Source organism: Oryx dammah, unplaced genomic scaffold, assembly GCF_014754425.2.
Source record: "Oryx dammah isolate SB20612 unplaced genomic scaffold, SCBI_Odam_1.1 HiC_scaffold_26, whole genome shotgun sequence".
NCBI lineage: Eukaryota > Metazoa > Chordata > Mammalia > Artiodactyla > Bovidae > Oryx > Oryx dammah.
Window position 1 is genome coordinate 41,222,494 of NW_024070210.1, and position 16,268 is coordinate 41,238,761.

Below are 16,268 nucleotides of genomic sequence, written 5' to 3' on the forward strand. Positions count from 1 at the left end.
CGTGATGGATACAGCTTGCATATTTCTAAACCACTCACTCTTACTCCATCACTTTTCAATAAATGCTACCATGACAGTGGAAAATGGAATTTAAGAAACAATAAAGCAACCAAAATAGCAAAAATTTTATCAACTAGCAGGTTTACATTAAGATAAACACTGAAATTATCAAATGGCTTAAATTCTGACCCTGACCTCTTTTATTAGCTTGCTGTTTTGAGCCAACTACCAACTTTCTTAGATTATTTCTAAGTCCACAAATTACAGAAGTTATCAGCCTCAAAAAGCACTATGTAAAATAACTATTATATAATCACAATGTACAGTGTTAAATATTATTATCTGTAAATAACCACAAACTACTACCCTTGCTGCTGCTGCTGCTAAGTCACTTCAGTCATGTCCGACTCTGTGCGACCCCATAGACGGCAGCCCACCAGGCTCCCCCATCCCTGGGATTCTCTAGGACTACCCTTATCATTTTATTATATAAAACAAATTTCTTGATTGTCATCAAATTTTACAACAGCCTCCTCCACAGGAGGAGAAATTTACCTCCACAGTTGGACAAATTTACTCGCTCTCCAGCCTCTGTTAAAGACCTAAGCAATCACCACGGGAACTACAGTTGTTAAAATTTTTATCTCAAAATTGCTGAAACACTTTCTCAGCCTTAAAGCAATTATGATCTATCTTTAACAGACTTAGGAAGCAGTAATGGGAGTAGGTGGCTTCTCTTGGGCAAAAATATTAACCAAGTGTGCTATGATGCCAGGGACTGTGCTAAGGCTGGGACAGGATTTAATCCTTGTCACCATCACTCTCCAAAGGAGAATACAGACATTAAATAATCGCAAGGATGACAAATGTTACAAAACTCATAGGAGCAGTGGGAAATGTCTAACAGAAGAAACTAGTCAAGTCTGAGGTGCTTAGGAAAGCCTCTATAGGGAAATCATGTCCCAGGGGGTTGACGAGTAGGAGTTAGCCAGGCATTGTGACCAGGATGGGGAGACAGATGTTGTTGGTAAAGGAGGAGGTGCACAAAGGCCCAGAGAGTCGGTGAAATCCCTGCCACAGCTCTGTGAGAGAATAAGAGGGCTGGGCAGATGAGCCTGAAAGGCTGGCAGAAGTAGGATCAGGAAGGGCTTCTTAAATTATGTCAAATTGTGTTTTACACCAAGGGCCAGACAAGCCACTAAGGCACTTTAAACAGAGTGTCACAATCATATTTATTTTTCTAAAAGGCCGCTCTAGCTTCCTGATGGAGAATGGATTGGAGGGGCAAGACTGGAAGCAGAAAGAGACGACTGTTGTCCAAGCAAGTGGACATTCACAAAGGTGAATGGAGGAAAAAGGTGAACCTACCCGCCTGGGTCTGGATGAAACATTGTTTGGGACCCTTGCATTCAGTCCTTCCTTCAATCAAGCATTTATTACTGTCTTGTATATAATGGGTACCGGACTATAAGGATAAATGAGATAATATCTCAACAAATCAACAGGTTAAAAAGATGTTGGGCAGGTAATCAAAAAGTGAGATACAGAATGTTAACAGAGGAGACAAATATCCTGAAGCCACAGAGAAGCAGCCCATCTAGCCCACACTGGTAAAAATCAAGGCTCTGCAGACAAGATATCTTCTCAACTGAATTCTAAAGACTGGGCAAGAGTAGGGCCAAAACAATGAGAGGGGAAAGCATAGGACAGAATGACAATATTGTAAAAGAAAATTCCTGACCAGCTCGGGCATCTGAAATATTTCAAAGGTAAGGAATATAGAGCATAGGGTGTAAGTCAACACCCTGTGAAAGGTAAGAGGGAGGAGCCTTGTGAGCCCAATAGCTTCCTTCTTCAAGAGGGCAATAGGAAAAGGCAGAAGACAGGCCTTTTAGACAGCTCCCTGACAGCACTGTGCAGAACGGACAGAGAGGAGGCCACATCAGACCCAGACGCCTTGGTTCGTGTCTCTTCCCTCTGCCTGGAATGTCATTCTCTTTGGCAAACACATTCATCTTTCAAGGCTTAGTCAAGCCTTCCTTAACTTTAATAGGAGGAAGAATCAACTAACATCCTTTCTTCCTAGTTTACATGAACGTACTGCCAGCTACCTAGAGCTGCAATTATTCATTAATGTTTTCAGTTCTCCTCCTTTAATGATAAGCTTTCTGAAGCAAGAGAACAGAGTCCTGTACATCTCCATCAGAAGTGGAATTTTGTCTGATGTCTTCACTGCCGTACCCTCAGTGCCTAGAACACTGCTTGACACACATTAAGCACGCAAAAGCTATTCAATCAAAAAAAGAAGGACTAAGCTCAGTAATAATTATTTGCCTAATAAAAATAAGACCCGAATTAGTTTATAGTAATTCCCAAAGATAATCAGTGCTTCCATTAACTAAAATGTCACATTTGAACATTCCAATCAGGATCAAGGAGATTTACACTTGTAGCAGTGTTACTTCAAATGCTAACCTCCGATTTTTTCCACTACAGCTTTGTGCTTCCTTTCTAAATGCTGAAGATGCCTACAGCATTTCTCCAGTTTTCTTTTCAGATCTTGACATTCCTGCTTTGCATTTTCAAGTTCTTGGAAGCAGTGTCCACGGCATGAATCTTTAATTTCAAGGATCTTTTTCTTATCTGCAAAAATTAAATGATAGCACACTTTTATATCAATTTAGACTATAAGAAGGAAGGAAACCAGATGACATGACTAAAGGCTATAGTGTAACTGAAAAAAGTATGATGCTTAAGAAAAAGAGACTTGAATTTAAATCCTGTTTTCACTATTTACCGGCTGTTGCATTACTTAACCTCTGAGACTCAGTTTCCTAATATGGAAAATTGAATAATATCATCTATTTTAAAAACTGCTCTGAAGTACAATGCTCAGATCTTAGTATCAAATACAACTGTCCACTAAAAGGAACCAGGGTTCTTCAAGAAATGGCTGACTCCAGTACTGAGACAGGGTACATTCAAGATGAGACTAGAATATTTTGCTAGGAGAAGGACATTTTTATGGTCTTGAAAGTATCTCCCCACAGATTCCTTATTAGTTGTGAGGGAGGAAAAAACACAGTAATTACACAGTGAAGAAACTGGACAACAGGAAGTATGAACATTACACATCTCCAGGTGTGGTATCACACCACCTGTGCAGTGGTCCAACTAAGAAAACACAATCGAGGACAAATCATGAAGAAACACCAGACAAACTCAAAATGAGGAAAGTTCTATCAAAAGCCAGGGGTTGACAGGTGTTTGGGACAGTGAAGAATATAGTTCTCAAAAATATCAATGTCATAAAAGGCAAAGAGAGGCCATAGAAATACCCTAGATTAAAAGAGATTAATGAGACGTGACATCTAAATATAATACGTGACCCCGGACAGACTGCAATACCGTAAGGGGAAAAAATGCTATCAAGAGTTTATTAGATAAATTGACAAAATTAGAATACAAAGAGCAGATTGATAAAACTATATAACACATATTTTCATCTAATGTTAAATTTACTATACTTAAGTATATAAGAAAAATCCCTTTTTGGGAAAATACACATGGAAGTATTTGGGGGTAAAAGGGCATAAAGTATATTGTGAAAGTGAAAGTGAAGTCGTTCAGTTTTGTCCGACTTTTTGCAGCCCATGGACTGTAGCCTAACAGGCTCCTCCATCCATGGGATTTTCCAGGCAAGAATACTAGAGTGGGTTGCCATTTCCTTCTCTAGGAGATCTTCCCAACCCAGGGATTGAACCTGGGTCACCCACATTGTAGGCAGATGCTTTACCGTCTGAGCCAACAGGGAAGTCCTAAAATGTATATGACCTATCCTCAAATGGTTCAGAAAGAAATGAAATGTTCACAGACATGTACACACGGAGGAACACAAATGGGGTAATATGTTATCACTAAGTGTATCTAGGTTAAGGGTATATGAGTGATCTTTGCAACTATTTTTATTTTTGCAACTTTTCTGTAAGATTTGACATTATCTCCAAATTAAAAAAAAAAAAAAGATATAAAACTCAGGAGGTATAAACTTTGTACAAATACTGTCTGGCACAGAACCTGGCATAGAGCAAGTACACAATAAGGAATAGCTATGGCTACTAGTAACATACAAAGTCTATAAAATATAAGTAATATACAAAAATGATAGAGATTGTTACTATTAATATAACTGATATCATAAAGTAGGAATACAAACTGCCACAGGCTCAGAGGCCAGTATCTAAAATGTTGATGTAAAAACATTGGTCCAGCAAAATTATTCTTAGCTCTCTTCTTACTTTTCAGTTTCTTTCAAATGGTATCATTTATGTTTACAAACATCAAAGGATTAATGAAACATCACCATACATGGCACTTACACACTTCATTGAAGGTACTGTTTTGTAAAACTGGAAACCAGGCCAAATGCCCATCGATAAGAGAATAGATAAATTATACTATATTCATACAACAGAATACTATACAACAATGAAAATGAATGAACCAGAGCCATATACATTAACAAAGACAAATTTTAGAAGCTCAATATTAACTGGGGAAAAAACAAGTTACAAAGACTAAAACAAGTATTAAACTATTTTTATAATGTTAAAAGACAAAGCAATACCTTTTTGAGGATACCTATATTTGGTCAAAACATAAAGAAAAGTAAGGAAATTTTTTTTTTATATATCAGAATATTTATTACCTCAGTTGGTGGGGAAGTTACAGGGATGCAATGATGATGAAACATAGGCATCTTCAACAGTACTGGTGATGTCCTACCTCCTAAGTCAAATAGTGGGTTCCTGGTTGTTGAGTTGATAACTTATATGTGCGTTACATATATTTTTTGCTTGTATCAATTATTTCACAATTAATATTTAAATTAGTTTTTTAAATGATAAAATATTAAGAGAATATAACCACACTACTAATAGTGGTGAGGGGCTTGATCACATAGTAAATGTTTTGGATTATTCAACCCTTTCTGATGTTAATGGGTTTGTTTATAGGGAAAAAAAGATTAAAGAAAGTAAATCCTTCTATAGTCTGATTCGTCCTAAGTCAAAACTGATTTCTTTCATATTGACTGGACCTCCCAAAGCCAAATGATATCCAAAACTCATTTCTATGCATTTCACAAAGTAGGAAGTAACTTTCAAGTTATTCTAAATATAACAACAGACATAAAATGACATTGAAAATTAGGAAACAAAAAACAAATTAGGATAGTATTACCCTAATTGTTGAATAAGTATTTTCTTAATTGGCAAAATGATATTCGCAACCATCTAGAACCTAGAGGTAAGGGAAGAGGGTCTCTGGTCAGGCGATGAGAGAAGTACCGTCAACTGATGTCTCAGAAAGGGCAGATGTTCTCTAGGACTCTGGTAGTACGCCTACTGAATTTGAGAGTGTGCAAACTAAGGTTATTCACTTCGTACCTGATTTCCTCTAGCAAGCCTTAGTTCTCTTCCAGGTTACAATGGAGACAGCAGACAAGAAACAGAAAAAGTATGTATAGTTTGTAGGTGGAGGGAGGGAGCAGGCCACAAGGGATGGATGTCCTAAGAGGACTGGAACTTACAAGGAGCAATCCCAGTAAATGGACAGTATATGCCCAGATTCCCCAGTGAGCTCTGAATACCTCAAGGGGCTGCAGCACAGTGCAGTTCTTTTCAAACTAACAACTCTAAGTCACTAAGTTAAATTATTAATTCATCAGACATTCAAGGAACACAAACCATGTGCCATTCACTATGTGCCAGGTGGTAGAGAGGGAGAGATTAAAAACACTGCCTCCCACCTGAAGAAAACCCCAAATACATCAGGAAACACTTAGTACACTTCAGAAAGATTTCTATTAAAAATAGCTGAAATAAGCTTCAGGAACCTGAATAGAAAAGTCTCAGTGATTTGGCAATTCTCTTATGTGTAACCTCTGCAAAGCCAGGGAATGAAAACATGACCGCTCTACTAAAATTTTCATTATTACCTTTATAATACGAGTCACTCATGAATGGAGAGAAGACCATGAAAAGAGAAGAAATAAGAGGGCCTACAGCAACCCTGTCTTCTAATGTAAACTGAATCTAGGGAGAGGATGCACATAAAGTGGCAGTCATATCACCCATTTGTTCACTCATGAAAACTGTGCAACATCTTTGATTTCCTTTCATCCTCAAAGCAACCCTCGGGAACTGGAATTATAGATATTGCAAAGACGAGTAACAGAATCCCATTACCAGCTTCTGCTTCTTGTACAGCCGCCAAAGGCAGAGCATGGTGTCCAGACGTAGGCGCAGGAAGCATCGCCTGGACTCCAGGGTCTCCTCTGCCCATGGCAGGATCCTTAGAGATCTTGGTCATATTTCTCTGAAACAGATTATCTTCATAGTTAATGCCTATTAAAACTCTCTCTAATTAAAATGCTAATATTAAAAATATAAAAAGAAAACACAGCCTTAAAAAAATCTGGCCTAAACTATCAACATTTTTCTTAGGGTTTTACGTGAATACTGTCATTACTATCAGCTAGACTCCTATGATTATAAGTTCCAAATGAGACTGTTATCCAACAGAGGACTGGTAGACTAGCTATGGGACAGATGGAGATATTGTTTGCACTTTTAAGATATTTTAACAGTTTATGTGATCAACCCACAGGACTGACATGAGCAATTAGAATTGTTCTTGAAAATCCAAAACATTTTCACTACAACAGGGGGCAAATTCATTAGAAATTTACAATACTAAGCTTATGCCTTCCATGAATTGAAGTAACAACAATAAAAATTTTTGAAACTTACATAGTATGCTATGTATCTAAATACTTTGTCATTTGTTGACAAGGAAAGACAGTTCAATTCTAAAGTTAAGGAGAGAAACTGAGGCTCACCTAAGTGAAAATCTTATACAATACCATTTCCTCACTAGTATTTATTGAACACTTTCTGCATTCTAGTTTCTGTTCTGGCAACACAGCTACTAACTCATTAATGGTGGGACACTTTTTAAAGGCAATATATTTTCTGATTTTGGACAACCAGTGAACCCCAAACAGACCAGATGATCTTGAGAAAGCTGTCTTGTTTAATTACTTACAATACTTTATATATGCTTAATTGTGGGAGCCTTGGTTTTGAATCACTGTCAGGAAAGCTACCCATGCAGCCCAACAGAAGCAGAGGTCAATAGGTACAAAGACTGCAAACTCCAGGCAATCAAGATGCTATAAGGTCAAGGCCAAAGGAGTAATAAAAAATGATCCCACAGGCAGCTAACGTTTCCAATTTCTGCTCAGAACTGGAGAAAAGCCAAGATGGCAAAAAAAGGAGCAATCTTTTTGTCTTAGTTTTAACTTGACATTGGTGGTAAGACCATATCTTCTTAAATTTGTCTAAAAATTGTGTTCCAATTGCTATTTCTCTTTTCTTTTAGTCATTATGAACTGCTGTATTAATATACTTAGTATATAAATATAAATAACATGTTTGATAAGGTATTCATTTTATTGGAAACTGTATTTTTAATTCATTGCAACTTCACCTTTTAAAATCTTGATAATCTAAATTGTTCTCACTAAGAAAAAAGTACAGTAAGTAGGTGAGGTGATGGATGTGTTAATTAACTAAATGGTGGAATCCACCCAGGGATCGAACCCAAATCTCTTATGTCTCTTACATTGGCAGGCAGATGCTTTACCACTGTGCTACCTGGGAAGACTCTTTCACAATGTATATGTATAGCAAATCACCATGATATATACTTTAAACATCTTACAATTTTATTTGTCAATTATAGTTGAATAAAGCTGAAAAAAACCTTTTTTTAAATTAAATCTTGACATTTAAGTAATTTTAATGAGGAATTGTTTTATATATATGGATAACTTTTTCCAGTCTTAAGTTTCATGAGAAGTTCAAAAAACCAAAAATTAAATTAATTATAAACCACAGTTCTTCACATTTACGGCACTTATATTGCAAATTTATAATCACTGCTTTTTAATCATTGCTTTATCTCAAGGTCCTGAGCAGAGTTGGCTCTAAGATAGCAGAAGGCTAAATACTACTCTTCTGTGACAAATTTCTGTAACAAATGCCAAATAAGGCATTTCAGAGTCACCCTTTGCCCGAGAATGGAATCTGATCCCACTCAGCATACGCTGCAAAAGTCTAAGTTTTGAGCCAAATTATGTGAATCTGTCTCCATATATGCATAAGACACACAAAGTCACACAGAGGGTCTTATCGTGCTCGCACAGCTCTGTGTGCTCAGTCGCTCAGTCGTGTCTGACTCTTTGTGACCCCATGGACTGTGTAGCACGCCAGACTCCTCTGTCCATGGAATTTTCCAGGCAAAAATACTGGAGTAGGTTGTCATTTCCTTCTCCAAGGGATCTTCCTGATCCAGGGATCAAACCCACATCTCTTGTGTCTTCTGCATTGGCAGGCAGATTCTTTACTGCTGTGCCAGCTGGGAAGCCTGCACAACTATATACTCTATAAGAAGACCCCAGGGTTGATTATATGTTAACATTAGGAGAATGGCGTTGTGAGTTCCTTGACTTTTACAGCAGACAAAAGTTTGCTTCAGGAAAGTAAACTTGAAAGCATGTAACATAATCTGCCCATCACTTCTTACCCTTTAAGTTGCCATAAATATTTTTTCTTAATTATATACTTTCTCCAAAAATTCTCAATAAAGTATTTTAAGCAGTATTTATGGGAATTGGTCTTGCCCAGTGAATTTTACACTAAAAGTAACTATTAGGCAGTAACATCTTGTGAAATCAAGAATAAAAATATCAACTGGGTTGAACTGGGATGGGGTAGACTGAGTTCAGGTTCCTTTGGCTCTACAATTCTGTATTGTTTCAAATACAAGATGCAGAAAGACCAAGCTGTGTCATTTGTATCCTACCAAAATCCAAGGAATTAGACCAGGGATTTGTATTTATTTTTCAGATGAGCAACTATAATTTATGACTACCCAAGGTAATAAACTAGATATCACTAAGTATGGGATTAGAACTCAGATTTTCTTTTTCGTAGCCTGTAATTCTTTTCAGTAGGTATTAATACCAAATGCTCAATCCTGGCCTTGAAAATCTTTAATCACAATATTTTAATGAACCTTAACTCGTGTTTCAACTTTTCTATCAGACAAAACTTACAATATTGGCATTTTTTTCTACCTCAAATACCATATGTTAATATTGGCTGCTCACAATGGCTAGAATACCATTCTAGAATTTTCATGTATATTTAATGTCTTTATTGATAAGGCAGCAAGACTTTGGTTTTATCAAATTTTCCACACAAACTAAAAGCTGGTGTCAGAGAATACTTATACAATGAAAAGAATACAACTAATCCATTCTACATGCACATACAAAGTACAGCAACAAAACTCTGCCTCAGAGTTTTGTGTGATTAAACCATACCTTTACTTGTTTATTTCTATAACAATATTCTTTGGACTCAGTGTTTTTTTTGCCTGCCCAAGATATAAATTCAAGAGTAAGCAATAGGCTTTCAAACTCTTCAGAAGTTCTAGTTTAATATGATGCATGTTTCTTAAAGTTGTCATGCCCCCCAAAAATAGGAATGAAAGTTATTCCATTTCTGAAATCTGAGGTCCTTACAAAGAACAGCATGGGTTTTGTTTTTTTAGGAAAAAAAGATATCTAGAAGATAAAAGCTCTGCTCATATTTGTGGCACTATGAAGGAGCAAAGTTTTGGGGGCAAAAAAAAGATATATATATTGCAATCCTTTGAATTTGCTCAAGATTTTTTAAACCACTAGTAAAAACACAAGTCTCACATCTATTAAACTGGAGAATGAAGAAAGGAAGAAATACCAAATGCAACTTCAATAATCTTTTCACTTATCAGGAACATACCTTCCCCCAGTCTGAGTTGACGGTTTCTATAAGTAAGGAGAGTATATCTTGAAATGCTTTCTGTATGCAGGCCTTTAGTTTTTCAAAATATTGCACAGACATCCATTTTGAAGAACAAGTCGACAAGAGTTCCAAAAAGGGCTTACTTTCTGAATCACTGGCTTGCTCCTTCAGGGTGTCCTTTAAGAAAAACTCCAAGACAGTTAGGATGTCTTCCTCATGCTGATGGATTTCCAGTTGGATCCGCCTGGCTTCCTGCATAGTCCATTCTCTGCGGTTCTGGTCTAGACACATCTGTAACTCTGTCTCCTTCTGAAGAAGTAGTTCCGTTTTTTGCTTCATAAAGTCTTCCTTAGCTGCAGCAAGCACTTCATTAATTTTATTTCGATGGTCATCTAAAAATTGCCGGTAATCTTGCTCATTTTGTTCTTGAATTCTGTGGATTTCTTCTTGCTTTTCTTTGTTCCATTCACTCCGGGCCTTTGCCAGCTCAGCCCTGACAACCACGGGGAGTTCCTCATTCTTTAACTCAAGCTCTCTCTGCAGAGAATGAATCTTCTCTTCCATTTCCTTTCCAGGTGTGACATTTTTCTTCATATTTGCAACCTCGCTTTTCCATTTCTCTTTAGCTTCAGAAACAGCAAACAATATCTAAAGGGTAAAACAATATATAATGAAAACTTTTTATGATTCTTCTCATCAATAAAAAACATTAAAGTTACTGTTTGGGTTAATCTTTGAACTTGTCAAACTAGAGATTTAAAATCAAAATTAAAGAGAAAAAGTAAATTTAGATAAGACATTAGCTCATCCTAAAATATAATTACACTCATTGTAAGGATCTTTGCCCTCATTTTAAATCATCTAATATTTTTGTCTTATGTAAGACAAAAATAAATAAAATTTAAAAATAAAAACTAAACAAAATTAAAAAATAAAACATCCATTTCTATATGGATAACAAGAAATTTAAAGTGACCAAAAAAATATACAATTACATAATTATCTGAAACTAATTTTAGAAAAAAACTTTGTATTTTAATACAGATGCTACCTCAAATCTAAGCCACCCAAAAATAAATCATCTTTTATGTGAAGCAAAAAGCAGCCTCATACGGAAATCTTACCATTTTTAGGAATGTACCACTTACCTGAACAATAACTTGCTGGCAAACATAATGTATTTTAATGCAATTCTACTGCTTAAATCAGTTCATAAAATATCAAACAGAAAAGTCATTTTTTTCATTAATCTAATTTTTCTTTGTAACAGAATAACAGGATGAGTAGATCATAGGCATCAATAGAACACAAGCAAAAATTAACAGGGTATCAAAAATCCTGAGCTCTAGCTCAAATCCTGACTTGGACTACAGAGGCAGCCTCATATAATACAGGTTCTGGAGATAAACTGCTGAAATTAACAACTTCCCATTCCTGAACTTCTTTGATTCTCAATTTCCTCATCTATAATCTGGAGACAATTACAATGCCCATCTGATAACTGATTTTTTTATTTAAATTATTTAAATAAACAAAAAACTACTTAAGATTTTTTAAGATTAAATGACAAAAATAAGTAATCCATTTAAAGCACTTAGTCCAGAGCATAGCAAACAATAAGACTCAGAAAATATTATGAATTTACTGTTACTCTTGGCTGCACAGGCTGAGAAAATTTCTTCATCTGTTTTACAGTCTTCTATATAACAAGGAGATTAGATGATAACCTCAAGTTCCTTTCACTTCTAATATTCCCTGGACTAAATCAGAGAAGACACAAGGATACAAATGCAAAAGAATAATTGGTCTGGCCTAGATGGTGGTGACCACTATGAATCAATACCATATATACACTGTGGCTATGGAGATGAGGGATCAGCTTCCTTAATTCTCAGCTATTACATAATTATAGCAAATGTCTTCAACTATGTAGATTCCTAGACACATTATATATCTTTACTCAATAAAATGTGTTCCTAAATAGTTGGATATAAGTCAAAAATGTTGAGTCATACTTTAAGTTTACTAAAGGAACCCACTATCTAAGATGAGCTTTACAAAGGAATTCATAACAAAATTCTTTTACCACCAGTAAAATAATTCAGTAGCAATGTGAAACATGTTTCCTTTCCCAAGAAGGAAAACAGGGCATGTCACAGTGGATGCCTGGAAATGATCAACAGGTAACTAGGGTGGAGGGGTCAGGTCTCAGGGAAACTGGGTGATCCGCCCAACCTCACCAAAACTATACAACCTCTCATATAAAGTTTTACAGGAGAATTTGGCAGCATTAATTGACTTAGTGCTTCCTGACATTGCTGCTGGGAGGGATTGGGGGCAGGAGGAGAAGGGGACGACAGAGGATGAGATGGCTGGATGGCATCACTGACTCGATGGACGTGAGTCTGGGTGAATTCCGGGAGTTGGTGATAGACAGGGAGGCCTGGCGCACCGTGATTCATGGGGTCGCAAAGAGTCGGACACGACTGAGCGACTGAACTGAACTGAACTGAAGTGACATTGTTGCACATTAGAATCACCTGAGGAGCTGTTAAAAATCCTGACTGATGCCCAGGCCACACCCTGTACTAATTAAAACATAAAGCCTAGGGGTGGGAGCCAGATAGCAGCATTTTTTAAAGATTCTCAAGTTTTTCCAATGTGCAGCAAAGTTGAGGAACCACTGAACCAACTTGACTACTTTTGGATTCTGGAAACTGGCTTTAAATTTCCACAGATTTTGATGGATCCCTCTAATCTTACAGGAACTTTCGGCCAGTGCTGAAAAACTGGGTCTTGCCTACCTCATTGGCTTGGAGGAAGGATTTACAACATGTTAACTCACTCCAGACCCATCAAATCAGCATCTCCAGGAACAAAGCCCAGGAATCTGCTCTAACAACTCCTCCACGTGATTCTCATGCCTGTTGAAAGTTTGAGAAGCAACACACGGTCCTCTTGCTTCTGTATTTGTACACTCACATATATTCATTCAGGACTCTGTGTTCTTATGGAAAGATCAACTTATTATTCTTAACTTCTGAACTCTAAGAGACATAAGTACATCATCATAGAGTTTCCTCTTTCTCTCTACCTCTTGAATTTCCTTTTGAAATACCAACTCATTGGAAAAGACCCTGTTGCTGGGAAAGATTGAGGGCAGGAGGAGAAGGGGGTGACAGAGGATGAGATGGTTGGATGGCATCATCAACACAATGGACATGAGTCTGAGTCGACTCTGGGAGATAGTGAATGACAGGGAAGCCTGGCGTGCTGCAGTCCACGGGGTTGTAAAGAGTAGGACATAACTTAGCAACTGAACAAGAACTAAAATAATACAGAGAATATTATCATGAACATCCATGTACCACCATATAACTTGAAAAAAATATTAAAACAGATGTTTTTTACTTACACTGAATTATTCCTTAAGTAATTTGTGGAATATAAGACTATGAATACAACATACGAGTCATTTACAATGTCTTTTACACACATTATTTTCCAAAATTGTTGTGACAACAGGAGAGTGATATATGCTTGAAACTGCTATTATATTTTGTATATTACAATTCAGAGAGGATATAAACATATGGCATAAAATAGCACCTTAAGTTTGCTATTTGTGGACTTCTCATAAAGAGTGTATGTCCATATATTTGGGGTACTTATCCATAGACTGTTTCTCATAAATTTGTATTGTTTTTCGTATCACATATAATGGTTCTATTTGATTCACTTACTTCCCTTATTTTTATTATCCCCTCTTTTATTACATAAACAAAAATGTTTTAAGTGGTGTACATATTTTATCCTATTTGTCTTTGCTACTGTGCCTGTTGCTTTACTGCTGAATTATGATGCAAATCTGAAATATTCAATTTCTTTTAATTTTCCTATACTTTCATTTTAAAATGCTTACTTTCTGAATCAACCTAGAGTTTATTGTGATGTTTGGGTGGGAAAACAATTTTTCCAAAGTGCTATCTGGCTATCATAAGACTACTTCATATAGAATAATTCCTCATTCCATGTTTTGAAACAATTACATTCTTATTCGTTGCTGGACCTATCTTCAAAGTCTGTATAGTACTGAATGAAAAAGAAATTCTATTTTTGTGACTCAGCACTGTCTGAATTGTTGCTTTCCAACATATTCTATTAAGTGTTAGGGTTGGACTACTACTTCTTTTCCAGAATATTTTAAATTTCTTAGCCCTTTCAATTTTCCAAATGTTCAAATTATTGTGTCAAATTTCAAAACTAAGTTCAGTTTATCGGTATTCTGACTAGAATTGGTTTATACTAATAAAGTAAGTTGGGAGAATACAAATGGTTTTAATACCTGATGCATCTAGTCAACCAACATGACATCTCTGGAAAGAAATGCTGATTATTTACCAAGGAAAGTATAAGACTACTGACACAGCACATAAAACAACAGATATACGTGTGAAAGGATATCATATAGCTAACTGCTCTCTGATTCTCCTAAAAATACAGCAAAGTAGAAAAATATTTTGTTCCATGGGTAAGGTTCCAGATTGTGACAGTTTCATTGACTATGAAAAACATTCTCTTCCCCTCAGCTACATGATACTGATGAGAACAGATCCCACTAGTTGGGTCCTGAGCTAATGCTTAATAGGGACTATCGCATGTAATCCTTCCACAATGCTATGAGCAGGCAGGAGTTCCTGGGAAGGAGATGAGGTCCTCCTGAAGGTTCTTCCCAGGAGAGCTCTTACCCGTTTGGCCACTGACTGCTCTTGTAGCTCCTCCCACTTCTTCTGTTCTGCTCTTACAAGTGCTTTATATTCTGCGAGCTCTGGCAGTTCTTCCAGCCACCGATGACGAGCATTCTGCACAGCTGTTTCTACCTTCAGGAGAGCAATTGCGAGAGACGGGGAAGTAAAGTAAGGTATACGATTTCAGAAAGATCCCATTTGCAGGAAGCCTCTATGATTTCCTGTGCATTTTACACTGTTTTGCATTGGAGTAAACTGATTTCAAGTCCCCCCCAACCCTTATCCCCAGCAGTGAATTTAATCCTTCTGTTCTAAATGTTCCATACTGACCCATGCAAATACCAAACCAGGAAGCAGAAAACTATACATGTTTAATGGCCACTACAATGAATAGAAAGAGCTTCCCTGGTGGCTCAGTCAGTAGAGAATCCACCTGCAATGCAGGATATCAGGGTTCAATCCCTGAGTAGGGAAGATCCCTTGAGGAGGAAACGGCAACCCACTCCAGTATTCTTGCTTGGGAAACGCTATGGACAGAGAAGCCTGGTGGGCTACAGTCCATAGAGTTGCAAAGAGTCAGACACAACTTAGTGACTAAACCACCACTACCACCATTAATAGAAAATTATACAAATTGCCACTTCCAACAAACTCCTATTTATCTCAGGGTGAAAAAGAAGAAATGCAGGAAGCTTGCTTGGTGTCAGCCTCTGTCCAGTCAGTATACCCACCACCATCTCAGTCCTTGCGCCTGACGTATCAACATGTGCACACAGGCAAATGCACCAATACAGCTTAGAACCTTATACTCGGCAATTTTCCTTTGCTGTCAAGGATGAATCTGTGACTATAAAGTAAGGGGGATACTTCAAGTCAAGCAAAAATATAAGGCTTGAATTATGAGGGTGATCTGGTTGTAAATCCATTACAGGTTATCACAGATCATTTATTAAATAATCTTTCCTATTTCCTTGTTCAAAATATCAAGATATACATATGACCATACATATACACAAAACCAGAGTTGCTGTAAGGGGCTGAATTTGTCACTAAGATGCTAAATACATTTATAGGTAAATTCTAGGGAGTTAAAAACATGCAGAAAAGATAAAGCTCCTACAGAAATTTATATTCCTTCATAAGTTACTGCAAATATTTCCTTTCTATAACATCCTGCTTTTTGTTTTTCTTCACAAGAGCTATAATTATATAAATACCAAACCAGCACCCTTAAATATGTCTCTTTGCCAATAAAACACTTTATTAACTCTGTTCAAAACTTAAACAGCTGAGAAAATTATTTTTTTAACTGACTGAAAATGTCCTCAATACAATTATATATACTTGCCTATGCTTCCATACTTTCAGGACCCCTTGTAAAATCATGTGTAACAATTTAACAGATAGGCAGAACTTCAAGTATTTATCAAAAGCCGAGTATGTATTCTTTTTTTAATTTTACTTCAGGTATTATCTTAAGAGTTTATATTAAGTAACAGATCTAAAATTTTAAAATATATAATAAACAATATTATATTAAGGTCCGAGGATCTCTGAGGGCTAGAAACCTTGTCAGGTGGTTTGTGAGGTCGAAATTATCAAAATA

General features: G+C 36.6%; 1 protein-coding gene across 2 annotated transcripts in view; it reads right to left on the reverse strand.

Moving 5' to 3' along the window:
- Positions 1-16,268, reverse strand: part of CEP152 (centrosomal protein 152) — a 104,150-nt gene that overhangs the window by 17,125 nt on the left and 70,757 nt on the right. For both annotated transcript variants that reach the window (XM_040226472.1, XM_040226471.1), the window contains 4 exons: positions 14,663-14,794; positions 9,912-10,562; positions 6,249-6,378; positions 2,476-2,643 (listed from right to left, as the gene is read on the reverse strand). In XM_040226472.1, the coding sequence (XP_040082406.1) occupies positions 2,476-2,643; positions 6,249-6,378; positions 9,912-10,562; positions 14,663-14,794 (1,081 nt within the window). The remainder of the gene's footprint in view (positions 1-2,475; positions 2,644-6,248; positions 6,379-9,911; positions 10,563-14,662; positions 14,795-16,268) is intronic.